The sequence below is a fragment of the Schistocerca americana genome, chromosome 2 (assembly GCF_021461395.2).
Source record: "Schistocerca americana isolate TAMUIC-IGC-003095 chromosome 2, iqSchAmer2.1, whole genome shotgun sequence".
NCBI classification, from domain to species: domain Eukaryota; kingdom Metazoa; phylum Arthropoda; class Insecta; order Orthoptera; family Acrididae; genus Schistocerca; species Schistocerca americana.
The window spans coordinates 307,946,711-307,964,493 of NC_060120.1; the positions used below are offsets into that span (position 1 = coordinate 307,946,711).

Genomic DNA, 17,783 nt, shown 5'->3' on the forward strand with positions numbered 1-17,783 from the left:
CAATGTGTGCCTTCAGTTCAGCTATGTTCATAATTGTAGCAGTGAACACATCATCTTTCAAATGACCCCACAACCAGAAGGACACGGATTAAGATCAGGTTATCTGGATGGCAAAGTTGTAAGGAAATGATGGCTGATAATTCTAGCATTTCCAAAATGCTTCTGTAGCAGCCTCTTCACTGGCTGTGCAATGAAGAAATGCCACCTTGTATAAAGATGATCAGATCCACACATCCACACTGTTGAAGGGTTGGAATGACTGTCATAGGTAACAGAACCTGAAGGACTCATCTCCTCAAAAAAATACGGCTCTATGACAAAACGTTGCCATCAACCTGCAGTACACAGTCAGCTTTGCAGAATGAAGTGGTTCAGTTGATGTGCGTGTTCATTTTCCTTTGCCCATGTTCTGCATATTGACATGTCGTTATAGACAAAAATGAGCTTTGTCTGTCCACAGAATGTTCCATGGCCATACATTGTCCACTTCCAGGTGAGCAAGAATGGTTGTCTTGCTGACAGATCAACAGAAAGCAACTCCTGACATGAGTGATTTTGTATGGCTAGCACCGTGCTCGTAAGCATGTCCAGCATTTGGGTAATTCCCTGTGCCCTGCATTTTTGCACACCACCATTTGACCCCTCCTGCAATGCTGCAGCCACATTGCACTTCAAAAGGACCTGTCTTTACAAATTTTGTGATCATTTCCTCCAGAGCCGTAACAGACATACTCTTGAGTACACAGAATTTCTGCAGGGCTACTGACTTGCAGCCACTGTTCTTGTAAAAGAGTTTTACCAACAACTCACAATCGTTCATGGAGACAGTTGTGTTGGATGTCTCAGACACAAACTGAAGAACAGCCGTGTTCCACGAGTCTGTTGGTGTGCATATTTTGGTGCTTAACAGCACCAGCTATCAGTCAGATGTTCATTACCTTTCTCTTTTTTTCTTTTTTCTGTGATGTTTCCTCTGTCTCAATAATATGCTGTTCTAATTTGACATCATTCTGAGCAGTGGTTCCCTTTCTACAACATTTTGAAACTGGAACTGTAATTAGGGCATTCTGTTTATCATTACAACAGGTGTAAACAAAATTAGGTAGTATTAGTTTTACATCATCTTGTTGTCACTGTAGGCTTGTACAATGGGAAGCAAGGAGAGGATGTTGTTTGGTGGCCAATATCCTCTTTCTATAACACAACTGCGTGCATGTATTAACAGGGTTCTACAGTAACATAAACAGAGAGCTACATAACTTAAGATAGTCCAGGTGTTGTGGTACAAACTCTTCCGTAATAGTCCACATTATCCTCACTGCTGGTGGACGACTAGTCCTGCTGTGCACACTACTGTGGTCACTATGTGCTGCCTGAGACAGAGACTCTTTATTGCAGCTGATGACTCAGCTTGTTGACTCACTGGATGACTGACTGGGCCTCCGGTCCATGGCAGTGATCTAAATACTGGCGGTCAGGAGGGCATTGGTGGCACATTGGCTGCGAGTCTGTTTTCGGCCTCTCTCCTGATAGGTGCATTGTTTGCACCTATTATCAGTCTTCTTGCAATCTCTTTGCCACCTGATGTGCTGGCAACAGCTTACGCTAGCACATTCTTCCCCCACCCCCACCCCCCACCCCCCTCCCACAAATGCTGCACCATTGTCATGCAGTGAGGCTACGAATGACAACAGGGAGGGAGGCAGGTTGCTGGACATAGAGATGAGCTGGGAGCCGTGGCTGTGGAGGATGGCATACTCCCAAACGTAGCCCACCATCTGGCTTGCAAGCCAACAGAAACATTCTCTGGGAAACTGCTGCCAGGGCACATGTCCAGGCCTGACGTCGTATCCTGGGGTGATGACAGTGACAGTGATGGTGGGTCCAGGTCCATGGGGTTGGCAAGCAGGGACAGTGGGGATGAGGGCACAGCATCCATCCACTCCTCCAGGGTGCCCTGGTGGCACTAGCGGGACAAATGACATGTGCGAATTTCGTTCTGGTGGCACTGCTGTAAACCATCGGGACTTGCAATCAGATACATATAAGAGCCAATGCGTTCCTGGATCAAGCCTCTTTCCAGCACCCACAGTTACCATAAACCCTGAAAAGAACAAGATGACATGGCGCAAAGCGATACTTGCAGACCATTGGTGGTGCCGGATGCTGCGGTGGGTATAGCAAGTGTAGCAGCATCCAATGGTGGCAGCCATGCAGAAGTTCCCCTTGTGATGGTCTGTCTAGTGTGTGGGAGTGATAGGAGGCACAAAAGAGTTGCAGCACCTGTCCCCATGTGTGGGTGGTGTGAAGCTTGGCCCTCTTTTGTTTAAAAGTGCGTACGAATCATTTTGCTTCTCCATTGGACTGTGGGTGAAATGGAGCACTGGTCAGATGATGAATGCTGTTTCGTTCCTCTGGTGTATGACCTGAGATGACAATATCGTCAAGATAGTTTGAAGAAAATTGCATTTTTGCAGTCAGCTGTTCAAAGTAGCATTGAAGAAATGGCATGTGTAGAAGCATTGCCGAAGGACAAACGCTAATACTTGAACAGTCATAAGTGTGTATTAACAACAAAGACTTTCTGTGATTTTTCATCCAGTGGAATCTGCAAGTAGGCATCACGCAAACCTATCTTAGAAAAGTAACATCCTGCCAAGCCTGTGCATGAGTTCCTCAGGGTGAGGTAATGGATAAGTGTTAACTACTGTCTGTGGGTTGACTGTAGACTTGAAGTCAACATAGACGCAAATGCAACCAGAAGACTTAGGCAACAAAACAAGAGGACTTGGCCATTGACTAGCTTCAATGGGAGCAATTACACCATTATCTTGCAATTCTTTCAATTCACTGGCTACATTGTCTCTTAAAGCTATCGGAATGGGACAGGGGGGGGGGGGGGGGGGGGGGGGAAACGTCGGCTGTGCTTTGTCTTTCGATGTAACATATGCTACAAAGCTTTTCCCATTCCTTCTGAAAATAGTTCAGGAAATTCTTTAAGCAAGCTAGCAGCACTGTCATTTGGTGCAAATGTAGATGTGGGAAGTACATTCTCATGAATGCTAAGTCCAAACAAATCAAAGGCATCTAAATTGAAAATGCTATGTCCTGGATTTCAGCACATTAAAATTCCCTGTCCTTGTGTGAGATTGGTAAGTGGCAGGCAAACTACACTATCTAAGCAGTGGAATTTCCTGTTTGTTGTAAGCAGTGAGGTGCTTGCTAGATATAGAAAGGTGTGGTGAGCCTAACTGTTCATACATTGCATGATTAAGCAAAGTTTCTGAGCCACTTGTGTCACAACAGCCAGCAATTTGTAATGAGACAAATAGTACGTTAGAACAACACTGCACAGCACTAGGGCAAGAAGGAGGCACAACCTTAATCTTAATTTTGTCAGAACCTGTTGTAGGTTTGGAAAACACTGCATTCACTGCATGTGCATGAGCCTGTTTTTTCTGGGAGTGGGCAAAATTGGTGTTTTTGTGCTGTTGCAAACAAACTGCTAGACATGGCCTTTTTTTTCCACACGTGTAACACGTTGCGTTACGTGATGGGCAATCCTGAATTTTATGACAAGCAAAATGTCTAAGGCAAGATTTCACTAAGTTCACAGGTCTCTTTACCCGTCTACATGGGTGACGGTGCAGCTGTGTATGCGCACATTGTTGTGGCTGCTTAGAGTGGTCGCGAGCAAGGGGCAACTTGACCCGACAATTTGGGGCCTGGTCAGACTTATCGGCCACTATGGCACCCAAATCATATTGCTCTAAGATTCACAACACTTGAGGAAGTGATGGATCAGATTACTTTAGGATCTGTTCCCGTATTCTACTATATGGAACATTGAATGTTATTGCATCCCTAATCATTAAATCACTGTAAAAGTTGCCACAACTACACTTAAATTTACACTTCCTAGTCATGCCTGTTAATTCTGTGTACCACTGACGGTACATCTGTTCTGGCTTTTTCTGCAGGCAAAAGAACTGATATCTGGCTGCAGCTACTTGGACTTGCTGGTCGTTGTACTTGGTTAATGCAGCGAGTACTTTGTTTTATATCAACCAGAGCACTGGGGACCCTGCAAATCAAAAGAAAGTGTTGTAGCTTTACAGCACCTTCAACATGATGAACTTGAAAATGTGCATGGAACTGTGTCAGTTTTTTGAGCGATTCCTCTTTGGTATCGTTAAGTTGCCAGAGCGTTGGCATGCTGGTCGGTGTCACTTGCTGGGCTAGTCGGTCAGTTGGTCAGTTGTTGTTGTGCTGCCAACGCAGCTTGTGCAGCCAGAACTTGTTGTACCGTCATCAGCAAAGTAGCAATTTGTTGGTTCTGAAACTGAAAAGCTTGTCTTAGATCCCATCCTCGTCACCAGTTTTTGTGTTGTCTCATTGTCACTGTAGGCTTGTACCACAGGAAGCAAAGAGAGGATGTTGTTTGGTGGCCAGTATCCTGTTTCTATAACTCAACTGCATGCTTGTATTAACAGGGCTATTCATTAACATAAACAGAGTGCTACTTATCCTAAGATAGTCCAGGAGTCGTTCTACAACCTCTTCCATAATAGTCCACGTTAGCCTCACTGCTGGTGAAGTACAAGTCATGCCATACACACGACTCTAGTCCCTATGTGCTGGGTGAGACAGAGATTCTGATTGCAGCTGAGGACTTTGCTTGTTGACTCATTAGATGACTGACTGACTGGGCCTCCGGTCCGCAGCGACGATCTAAATACTGGTGGTCGAGAGTGTGTTGATGACGCATTGCCTGAGTGTCTGTTTTTGGCCTCTCTCCTGATAGGTGTGATGCCTGCACCTACTATTGGTCTTCTCGCAATCTCTTTGCCACCTGGTGTGCTGGTGACAGCTTACAACAGCGCAATTAGAATTTATGTTATACACAGATTACAAGGAAAAAGATTAATACAAATAATTTGCATATGACATCAAAGTCAGCTATGAACAAAGTCATATTTTAAACAAATTGGTTCATAAAGGCTTTGAGTGTCAAATTATGCCGAACTTTAATAATCAGTAATAAACTGCCTAACTATTCCAATTGCTACAATTAACAGAATCTTTAATGCTAAAGTTACATTCTTTGATACATCCAACTATCTCATCAACCAGGGTAAAGATTACTATCCACTGAACTTGGTACAATTTCAATAATTAGTCATGACATACACAATGTTTTTCTAGAGCTTTCTGTTCATTGATATGACATGGGAATAATTGCGCCACAGAATTGTCAGTAGTACTCTTGCAAATTTGGTAACCTTGTTTCAGCCAATCACAAACTCATAAACACACTATTACAAATTATTAAAATGTTGTGATTTTGACAATGACTTATTGTATTTACCATCAACAGACACACAATTCACAATTTTTTCATACAACATTAAGAAAAATAAATGTGAAATGTAGTCATACAATAACAATAAAAGCTACATGATACAGTGTATCGTGTTGTTCATTAATCAGATATGGCAGTAATACAGTATGTGAAACTCAGACTTTTCAGTACATACCCTTTCCAGTTTCAGTTTTAAGGAACTACTGAAAAGCAGTCCGTTCAATTCCTAATTTTTCTGGCTGTTTGTATATACTCATATCTAAAAGCACGCCGAGTTTCACTTTTAGTAGTTATTTGTTAATTTACTGTGGATTCTTCATGCAGTCATTTTGCTGAGTACAATGACTTATCTCAACATATTGAGTGCTGCTGTAATAGTAATACATTTCTTTACGAGATCAACATAAATATTAAGTACTGTTTTTGTGTGTGTGTGTGTGTGTGTGTGTGTGTGTGTGTGTGTGTGTGTGTGCATGCATGTGCATGCGTACGTGTGTCAACTGTGCTGTGATTTAAATATCCATATTTGCAGAAATTTTTGCTTAGTGCTGATCATTCCCCCTATGTTTTCAGCCCGTGAGAGAAGGGAGAAGACGATAGTGGAAAATCCTGGTAAGAGAAACCTCAATTTTTTATGAGTTAGACTATGGGTTCAAATTACAGTTTTTAAGGTGTTGGTTTAACAGCAGAAATCAGTTAATATTCTATAAATAATCAAGAAGTCAGTTCCATAATACTTTGAATTAGTTTTTAATTTGTGTGACATAAAAACAAAACAAATTCTAGATTTATATTAACAGTGAAATCATTTCTCACTAAGCTATCCACAAGGAACAAAAGTACAAATTATTATTCATCATAATTAGTTTTTAAAGAAACTGAAATATTAATATAACAAATGGATTTCAGACGAAAACAGGAAAGGGTAGCGGAAATAACAGGGATCATTTTATAGTATGGCTGGAGGAAAAAATATAAGTGGCGCAAAAGGGATTATTTCTAGAAATTTTCACTCTGCAGTGGAGTGTGCACTGATATGAAACTTCCTGGCAGATTAAAACTGTGTGTCAGACTGATACTCTAACTCGGGACCTTTGCCTTTCACAGACAAGTGCTCTACCAACTGAGCTACCCAAGCATGACTCACGACCCATTCGCAGAGCTTTACTTCCGCCAGTACTTTGGAAAAAGTTTGGAAGGTAGGTGATGAGGTTCTGGTGGAAGTAAAGCTATAAGGATGGGTCGTGAGTCATGCTTGGGTACCTCAATTGGTGGAGCACTTGCCCGCGAAATGCAAAGGTCCCGAGTTTGAGTCACGGTCTGGCACACAGTTTTAATCTGCCAGGAAGTTTCATACTCAGAGCTTCCTCAACATCAGTGTTACATATTTTACATTCATGGGACAAAGTATTAGAGTATTACCTCTAAATTTATTCAATTTCTGGCAGATAAGTGAAGCTATTTTCAGTCATTTATTTACATTGTTAAATAGCTACATAATGACTAACTTTTATTTTAGCATCAGAAATTATTGAGAAGGCATCACCTGCAGAGACACCAGGGAATGGTGAAAATGTTGACTGGGACTTCGCTCAAGTGGAGTTATTGGAAAAACAAGGAATTGATTTGAAAGCTGAAATGGAGAAACGGCTGCTTGTCTTGGAAGAACAGTTCCGTAAAGAGAAAGAAGAAGCTGACCAGCTCTTTGAAGAGCAGAGAAAGGTATGTTTAGTTTGTGTAAATGAGGACTGGCTCTCGGATAACTGGTTTTTCTTACATGACCACAATTATCTAGCAGTGAACAATGTCTTAATTTAAAATTGATTGAGCGGTAAATGTTTCAGCTGTACCTTCAAATATATTTGTTGTCATAAATAAAAGCATACGTAAAAAAATATTACTATACCATATAACATGAAGAAAGCTATATTCTGTACAGGATAAATGTATAATATGCAGAAGCAAATTTCTAAAATATCCAATAGTGTTCAATTTTTTAAAGGCTAATCACAAATGTTATTCAAGGATTGAGAGAGGAGTTCTGAAAACACAGTTTTTGATGGTACATTGATGAACAAATGCTTCACACAGTTCTTGGTGTGCTAGATTTGTATTAAATAAATTTATCCAGGATAAAATACAAATTTGAAGCAACAAGAACTCCAGGAATAATTTATTCTTCACTAACTTTGATACTGAATCTGTACAAAGAAGGACAGTGCAAATTGTCACTGGTGAAACTGCGATATAAAATAAAGATGGGCTGTGGCAGTTCTGTGACTGTAAGCCTCTACTTACATCTGCATACTTGCTCTGCAAACCACTGTGAAATACATGGCAGTGAGTACTTCCATTGTACCAGTAATTTAGGCTTCTTCCCGTTGCATCCATGTATGGAGCATCGGAAGAACGACTGCACAAACATTGTTGTGCACACTGTAATAAATCTAAATTTATCTTCAAGACCTCTACAGGAGCAATACATAAGGGTGCATTGTAGTATATTCCTATACCCGGGCTGGTGAAACATGTCACTTGACAGCTGGCATGTGGTTGGCTATACTGCGATTGCATGGTTGCAATAGCTACCACCGCACACGCCCACAACTCCAAAGTACATTTTGTAAGTGTAAGCTACAGTCAACATTTATATGTTACGTGCAATAAAGTACGTTTTTCTAACAATGGAGAGGACGATGACGGAGACTAACTGTTTGATAGTATATGAAACCGGGAAATAAAATCACCTGATGTTAATGCAATAGCTATGAAAAGTTGTTCCAAATTTTTACTGTAATGGCTGCACGTAAAACGTCGTATAATAATGTAAACCTAAGCATACCAAAGAACACGCTATCCACACTTATAGAAAGAATTAAAGCAAAACATGCATAGCTAACCCGATTGCAGAGTGAAAGAATTAATTCTGTATACATTTACACTCACCAATTTATACTGTCAATGGTGCAATTCCATCCAGTTCTCCTTCACTAACATCAGAATCGGCACCAAAATTGTTGTCTTCGTCGTCATCATCATCATCATCATCATCATCATCATTAAGAGAAATCAATAATTGTTCATTTTCATTTATAATGGCATCTATAGTCTGTGCTTCTCTTATGAGTTTAGCAACATGGTCTACTTCTTTCCTCCATGAGGTAGAGTCTACAGTAGCAAGACCTTCACGTAGCAGTCTTTCCACTTCTGTTGTAGTAAAAGTCTTATTGTTACTTCTAATGTATGCCTTGACTTCACTCCAAACCAATTCAATTGGATTAAAATGAGTGTGATAAGGTGGTAGCCTAATTACCAAGTGACCCTGTTCATTTGCAATTTCATCTACAACGTATTTAGGCATCACAGGCTTATTTTGTTTTATGAGCAAGCATAACAGCAGCTTTGTCATGCTCAGGTCCACAGCAATGTCTCTTGCCTGCAACCACTGCACCATAGTTTCTTTACGCTCAGTAGTGGTGGGAGTTATATCTAAAATCATGGAATGGTACAGTGCATTATCCATCACAAACACTGTCGGAACACTAAACTGGAGCAATTAAACTACCGTGAGTGTTCTGTATCCTTATTTATTTATTTATTTATTTATTTTTTAATCGAAAAACTGTTCGTCAGCGCACCTGACGATGGCGACATGTCTGATCGCCGAAATATTGTTGGACACTATGAACTGGCAGTATACCCATGGACTGTTCGAGCAACAAATGCGCTAGAAGAAGCTGAAGAATCACATCATATTGCTTTTTTTTTTCTTTCCCAGAGTACTTAAAAACACACTGTTTCTCTCACAGGGGCTTTCTTCCACATGGTTCACTTCACTGTCTTGTAAGTCTTGAAGTAGCACCCCTTTCCTTAGAACTGTTCTTTCACGGAGTCCTGGAGTTTTTGAGGTATGCTCTAAAACTTTATCCGCAGGAATTGACACATACCCATGAACAGAAACAAATTCTTTTTCTTGCTTGTAAAACTCACGCATCCTCTATAGCAGTTCCAAAGCCTGACTATTTAATGGAACTCCAGGGCGCAATGGATTACCGCTTGGTGAATGACATTGTTTTGGTGACATTGTTTAACAAACAAAAACTGTAGTCGAGGTGGTAACACAACACAACAGCAGGCGTTCGCGCACTAACATACAATGTTTACACAGAAGCCAGCAACATGGTAGCGTCGACACCGGAACTGGCTTTTGTTCGGTGCTGTTATTGGTTCAGAAGACGCGGTGCCTTGCATTCCTCGCTTGTTTGTTAGTTATATTACCATCTCTACGGTGCTTGGGGAGTGACCTTGAACTGACATGTTTCAGTGGCCTGGGTATACATTCAGTACTTAAAGATGACAAGGTCAGTTTTTTTCTGCATCCCCGTGATGCTCTTCCATGGGTCAAACAAACATGTAACCATTCTTGCTGCCCTTCTTTTTAGACATTCAATATCCAACATTTGTTCAATTTGGTACAATTCCCACACACCTGAGAAATATTCCAGAATGGGTCACACAGTTGTTTCAGAAGTAATCCCCTTTGTATACTGATTGTGCTTCCCTAGTAGTCTAGCAATGAACTGCATTCTGGCTCCTTCTTTACCTGCAGCCGATCCTATGTCATCATTCCATTTCATATCTCTACAAATTGTGACAGTTGTATGAGCTTACAGACTCCATCTACCATCTATGAGTCATTGATATTGTAATTATAGAGTATTATGATTCTCTCTCTCTCTCTCTCTCTCTCTCTCTCTCTCTCTCTCTCTCTCTCTCTCTCTTTTTTTTTTTTTTTTTTTTTTTTTCATGAAGCGCAAAATTTTACATTTCTGACCCATTAAAGCAAATTGCCAACACTGGCACCGCTTCGAATTCTTATCAGATCTGATCAATATTTATGCAGATTTCCCCAGACAGTACTTCATTATATATACTGAGCATGGTGGCACGGTTGTTAGCACACTAGACTCACATTTGGGAGGACGACAGCTCAAAACCTCATCCAGATTTAGATTTTCTGTGATTTCGCTAAATCGCTCCAGGCAGATGCTGGGGTGGTTCCTTTGAAAGAGCATGGCCGATTTCTTTCCTCATCCTTGACACAATCTGATCTTGTGCTCCATCTCTAGTGACCTCGATGTCAACAAGACACTAAACTCAATCTTCCTGTGTTGTTCCTTTCATTATAGATAACTGCATCATCTGTGAAATGCCTGAAGTTACTATTAATATTGTCTACAAAGTCATTAAGATACAATATGACCAGCAAGGATCCCAAAACACTTATCTGAGGCACATCTGAATTTATTTCTACATGTGTCAATGCCTCTCCATCCAAGATAACTTGTAGTGTCCTTCATACCGATAAATCCTCAACCCAGTCACAAACTCTGCCTAAAATCTATGTGATCATACTTTTGATAATAAGTGTAGGTGTGACATTGAGTCAAATGCTTTGTGGAAGTCAAGAAATACTGCATCAGCCTGACTGCTTTAATCCATGGCTTTCAGGATATCTTACGAGAAAGACACAAGTTAGGTTTTACATGATCCATGTGTAACCTTCTACCTCTTCCTCTTCTCTATGCCCCTTTAAATGTAATTTTGATTTATGTAAGGTTAAATACCAGTTTTGTCTTTATTTTGTTGCAAGAGGCTTGTTTGTGACTACCATTTCCTTTCTTTCATGTCTCTTCTTTCCTATATGATTTCGTAACTGATTCATATCCTTACATTAAAGGTTTTAAGAAAATACAACCTGATACACCCACCCAAGATGTCCTAATCCATTTCACCTGTATCTCTAGCGAATTTCGCCCTGCAGTTTCATTTTCACACATCTCAATGTTTATGATGTCATATCTCCAGAAATATGTCCCCTATAATGATATAATTTTGTAGATACATTCAGTGCCATATGTGGATATTGTCTGCAAAATGTGTTATGAATAGAATTAGTAGCAAGTAAATAATAAATTTAAACATCATGCATGATGTGGCATTTTTTCCACACATCTCAGTGTTTATGACATGATATCTCCAGAACTGTGTCATACGATGATATAATTTTGCAGTTATGTTCAGTGATATATATGAATACTGTGTGCAAAGTGTGTTGCAAATACAGTTGGTAGTAAAAAAGTAATGAATTAAAACATCATACCTGATGTGACAGTTTTACTGCATGAACAGCAAAAATTAATAAGTGGTAAACTTTTTTCCTTTCATCATTTTAGCAGTGAGAAAAAGTTTTATAAAGGTTCAAAATTAAGTATAAAGTTTTTTACAAGTCACTAAGTGTTCTCATTCTCAGACACTGGACAAGAGAAAAAATGTCTGGGTATTCACGTGTCTTGGGTTACACTTTGTTTTCACCCCCACCTTCACCCCTTTGATAGATAGGTGTTCTTATCCCATAATGATACTATCCAGACAATAAGTGAGATCTGTACCAAGTTTGGTTGAAATTGTTCTTGTGGTTTAGGAGGAGAGTGGAACATACATACATACATACATTCATTCTTACAGTATGTATGGAAGTGGTCACCTTCACTTCTTAAATTAATTATGAAAAACAATTGTTTTTAAGGGGAATAGAAAGGGAAAGGGATTATAATATGTGAAAAACTTATAACCCTTTCACATCATGGTAATGTGCAAATAAAGGGCTTATGAGATAAGTGTTCTGATTGATGAGGGAGTTGGCAGTGAATAGTGTAGTTAAAAATGTTACAGAAGGGAATATGTAGAACAAGACTTAAAAGTCATGAGAGATAGAAGTTGGAGAATAATGAGTGATGCACGGAGTTAGTGTATTGATAAAATTGGATCATGTGGGATGAGAGGGCCAGTTGTCTGACAAACTGCCATATAAGTCAACAGTAAATTAATGCATTTTTCCTACCTGCAACCTGTCACATTTTCCATTTCTCAAACCCCATAAAATGAAAGTAATGTCAGCCTATGGAACACAAAACGAAAAAGTGTTAGTGTTAAAGCAGCAATCAAGGAAATTGTCACATTCCAGAGCAGTAGGATTCAGATGCCCTTTTGGCTGTATGCCCTTTTGGCTGTTCAGGGTATAAGTTCTCTATATTTTTCCCCAATTATATAAGACAATTGCAGGGATGTATCTTTTAAATAGACCATCTACATCTACACATCCAAGATATCAACAAGACATGTAACATTTTAAATCCTTCTTCCTCCTTCCATCCATCTGTCCTGTTTAGAACAGATTTGTCAAAAAGCAACAAGAACAAACTGAAAGTAGTGTTTCTGAAAAGAACATAAACTTCCCCAACTAAATGATTAATAAACAATTCTGTAATGAATTCTAGGAGATGTATCTGAATGTTGTATAAATGACTCAAAGCAACATTGTCTGCATTTACAAATAGATAATTGTACGTAGGAAACATTGTTATTGAAATAATTACTTGAATTTGGACTGAAACCCGTCACAGCTGAGTGGGAGTTAATGGCACTACCGTCTGACTTAACAGCAAGTGGACATTACTCAGGAAAAATAAAAGCCACAAATGGGATGGAAATTTAAAATAAATAGTATTTCTTATGAAAATCTGAAAACTTTGATATTGCATTTCAGCGCATTTTAGTTCATTCAACTTTAAAGAAAAATATAATTTTGTTTTAGCAGTGTCCAGGGCTTGTCTCTGCTTATATGATGTAACAATTGTAGGATTTGGTTCTGTTATTCTGCACGTTAATGAAACCATTTACTTCTTGTTCTGCCAAAATCAGTCATTCTAGCAACTAATTCATTCAGACATATTCATCATATCACCACAATGGGGGAATCCCTCAGGGGTGTGAAACTAGTCGTGAAATACAGTACCACAGTGATGTGACTGTGATAGAATCCTTCTGTAGATTATATTAGCAACTATCAATCATTATTTCAAAAAAAAAAATAAATAAATAAAAAAGGTAGCTACATGACCATAAGGTAAAAATTTTGCCAGTGCAGTTCACTTGTATTGTCCCAGTAGTTGCCTTGGTCCTGTTCTGTTTGTAGTGCAAGTAACATTTTTCCCTTCTTATATATAGTTAAATTGCACTTCCTTGCAATAGTAATTACCTATTCCTATACATGTTCATTCATTCTCTCTCTCTCTCTCTCTCTCTCTCTCTCTCTCTCTCTCTCTCTCTCTCTCTTTTTCCCATCTCATGACGTACATTAACAATCCATTTGGTTTGCGTACAGGAGACATGTCAAAAATTGATACTACAGCTACAATGATTTTTACACTAAAAAATAACAACACTATAAGGATAGTTCTTGGAATGTGTAACACATTGTATCCAGCTCAAATTTCCAGTTTGTCCTGCATGAATTCATCCACTGAGTAATAACACTTCAGTGTGAGTACCTCATATAGCTTTCTTTTAAGTGAACCTAAATTCATCTACATCAGCTTGTTCCCTTTTAATTTATTACAAATTTTCATTCCTATGTATTGAGGTCCCTGAGCATGCAGTCTGAGGTGGTGGATGGTGAGCATAAAATTTTCTTTGTTTCTAGTATCATGTGAATGGCGAAAATGGTTTCTCTCAAATAATTCCTGTCTGGTGTACAAAAATATAATAATCTCATGTATTCTCTCTCTGTCTCTGTCTCTCTCTCTATCTCTCTCTCTATCTCTGTGTGTGTGTGTGTGTGTGGGGGGGGGGGGGGGGGGGGGGGAGATAGAGAGCAATTTAGTTGTGCTTGTTTTCTTGCAATGGTTTCTTGTTCTTCTTAATCTTTCTTGCATTTCACATTTCGTTAGATCTTCTCTTACAGCTTTGTTTGTGTTGCTATTGGTTTTTAATTTAAATTTCTTTTTTCCCCTAGTTGTCTTGGCACATTTAAGGCCACTTAATTTTATTGTGCATTTGTATAGTTCGTGATTTGAAGTTTCACGTGAAAAGTGAAATTTTCAGGTACTGGAAATCTTGTTTAATTTTCTACTTTTTTGCCCTATCTATTGTTTATATAATATCGTGAGCTAAATAGCAAAACATAAAGTAATCATAGTTCTGGATTTTCATTTTTTGACTCACAAGAACATATAAAACATTCAGATATATCATTAAATTCATTTTACATGTCGATGATCTCACTCGGCATATTATTCTGTATTTAGCACAATGTGATGTTTTGTTTTAGCATTTCTTTTGTTCTGTTGTACAATTTAATGGATTTAATCATTTCTTTAAATTCAGAACTATGAGGCCAGAATTGATGCACTACAAAAACAAGTTGAAGAACAGAGTATGACTATGTCAATGTATAGTTCTTATACTCCAGAAGATTTTAATAATGAAGAGGATATATTTGGTGAGTAATTTAATGCCATTTTCTTCCTTCGTGGAATGTTACAGCTGTACAGCTTGTATTACAATTTTACTTCAGAGGCCAATATGTCCACCTCTTTCATATTACTAAAATGAATATTTTTCTGCTTCTAGCATGCATAAGCATAAAATTTTGAGTTTCGATCACTGCTTCCTAACATTTTAGTTCCTCATCAACTCTCAGAGTTTTGTAGAACTCTAATGAACAGATACACAACGGGCTTTTGGACAGGAGCTTTGCACGCCATTAAAATAAATTAAAGTATGCTGTGTAGTGTACAATCTAGTTGTGTCTAATATTTATGTGCATATGTAGTCTAAAATTATTATTAGATATAATTGTTCTGTAAACTATGTGTATTACATACATATAAAGCCAGTAAACATTATTTTGAGTTTTGTTATTTTATTTTTGAAAGCACTCCCAGTAAGCCTCCCAGATAATGAGCACTGTCGCATGAGCGTGTGTGAAGCTCTGTTAAGTTAAGTGTCTTTTTAAACTCTGAGTCTTGCTGGGTGTTGTTGCTGACTGTGGACTGCCTGCTGGCATTTCAGTCAACCCCTTGTTTGACGCAGAGTGCAACTGGAGTGACCGACAGTACCAGCTGGCCGCGTGGGGCTTCCGCAAGTGGAAGTACCATCAGTTCACCTCTCTACGTGACGACCTCTGGGGAAACGCCATATTCCTCAAGGAGGCTAACGCCATCTCTGTCGAGCTGAAAAAGAAGGTGAGAGACTGTAACTTTGTCCGTATTATTAATGTGATGAGAAATTTGTCAGCAAGTAGAATTGTGTAAAGATAAACATAATGCTATAATAAATGAAATGCAAATTCTAGGACAGAACCACATCATATAATTACATCCTTGCGAATTATTTCAACAGCAATAATTACAATATATTGATCAGAGAAGGCACAGACTTTGAAATTCATCATTTTGTTGTTAAAAACTGAGAAAAGTAAACAAGAGTGTTTTTGCCAGACATGGTATCCGAGTGCTTTCTTACAGTTATTTCGTTAGGATTTATGTAAGGAAGCTCCATCTTCCACATTATGCTCATAGTGGGTACGGTTTTTGTTTTGCATAACCCATGTCATGGTGTGGTGTTCTTTGAGCCTGCAACTCGGGCCATACATTTTGTTTCCCTGCCTTGCTCTGCACATACAGTGCAGTCGGCCATAGTTCCAGCTCGCCAAGGTGGCTCTGTCCTTTGCTGATGCACTGATAGCTCTTCTGTTTCTTGACTCAACAATATGCTGCTTTTAGTCTAGTGTCTCACTTTCACTCTCTGGTTATAATGTAGGCTGTTTTCCATTATCCATCTTTTTATTCATTGACTTTCTGCCCAGTGGACATTATGGTTTAACTATGATGGTAGGGCCTTCTGTCTTGTCCTCCATGTGGTTCACTATATTTTAATTTTTGTAAGTACACTTGTGCTTTTATCTATTCTCATAATTATGTGCTTTTTGCTCTGGTATTGTATGTTTAGGGGTTCAGTCACTGCCTTTGCTTATTTCTTGTTATGTAGATATGCATCTGATGATGCTACAACCATGAAACCTGTAGTGCCTTAATAAAATTGGTTCAAGATACAACTGTTTACAGAGTTATTGCTATGAAATGTACTACCACAGCTGTGGTTGCCCTGACCACAGAGCTGTTTGTAAACTGATAATTTTTTTAGGATGAAACTTGGCTTTTTTACTTTAATTTTCAGTTAGTTATCATCTCCTATTTGAAGGAATTTTTACTGTTGCTAACTTCAGATTTCATTTCATGTCAGGGTTTCCACCTGGCATTCGGCATGCACACACTGCAGAAACCCCCCAGGCTGGTCTGTGTGTGGACCTTTTAACATGGAAGTTTAAGGTGGAGGGTTTTTTGAACTATGGTTGCATTAATACACCAGAAGGGGTCAGGCCTGTACTACCTTATGTACAGCACTGCTGGACTCAGGGAAATTGTGGTAGCTGTTATCAATATGCATTGTGTACTTCACTTTGCTTTGTGTTGTGTGTTGCTAATTATTATTATTATTATTATTATTATTATTATGGAATGAGGGAGAAGATTATTCCATATCCCTCACAAGATTCCAGTATGATTCTCATGACAGCAAAAAGAACTGGCTATCATTACCATCACGGATCATTTTTGGTTTCACGGAAGCATATATCGTGGGTGTAAGCTACCAGTTCTGTGCATGGGAGGTGAGACCCGATCACTGACACAGCTTGGTGATCAACTCCACATTAAAGTGTCTGCACTTTGCATTGATCTTGATAAAAAAAAAAAAGCATCACAAGCCTGTTCTGCATGTGACATCCACTACTGGTGATGTAACGTGATTTTAGGCTCTAGGTATTAAATGATTTTTCTTCAGTCAGACACTACAATTTGAAATCTTTTACTGAATAACAGACTTTCTCTATTACTAAATTCTACACTTTATTCTTAAAGATATTTAAATTAGCTATCTTAGAATCAGATGGTAGTCTATTCGAAAAATCATCCCTATTGAATATGGAGTGCAGTTTATTACCTGTGATTCTGTTCAAGTTTTCCCTTCCTCATTTGTTGTAGTGATGTACATTGTATTATGTTCTGTATTTAGTTTCACAAACATAATTGCCTGCAGGATGCACAGAGAGCAGAGATGGATCAGCTGTCCATATTTACCTCCAGAAGGCACAAGACTGTGCTGTCGTGCACTCATACTACCATATCATCATCATCATCATCGTCATCATCATCATAAGGCACAACTCCCAATTCAGAAACATGTGAAAATAAATAACAACATTTCTATCTTCTGAAACGAAGAGTTTCTTTTTTAGCAGAGAAAAGAGAAAATATTGAACACGTGCTATCTCTTCTCATTACATCTAATGTGCTCAAAAAAAAGTTTTCCATTACCCACACGACTTTTATAGGTCTTTTTTAGGCCCCCCCCCCTCCCCATTAATCTCTTTACGAGTGCTCTTTTGACCCCAGAAAATGGATACATACAGTCACCTGTATATTGATCGGAGGTTAAGGTAAACCTGCATTCTAAG

General features: G+C 38.9%; 1 protein-coding gene across 1 annotated transcript in view; it reads left to right on the forward strand.

Annotated features, from left to right (window-relative positions):
• The window catches only part of LOC124596563 (kinesin-like protein unc-104), a 334,536-nt gene that overhangs the window by 213,882 nt on the left and 102,871 nt on the right, over positions 1-17,783 (forward strand). The window contains exons 15-18 of the mRNA XM_047135747.1: positions 5,936-5,974; positions 6,882-7,084; positions 14,591-14,705; positions 15,278-15,450. Coding sequence (XP_046991703.1) covers positions 5,936-5,974; positions 6,882-7,084; positions 14,591-14,705; positions 15,278-15,450 — 530 coding nt within the window. The remainder of the gene's footprint in view (positions 1-5,935; positions 5,975-6,881; positions 7,085-14,590; positions 14,706-15,277; positions 15,451-17,783) is intronic.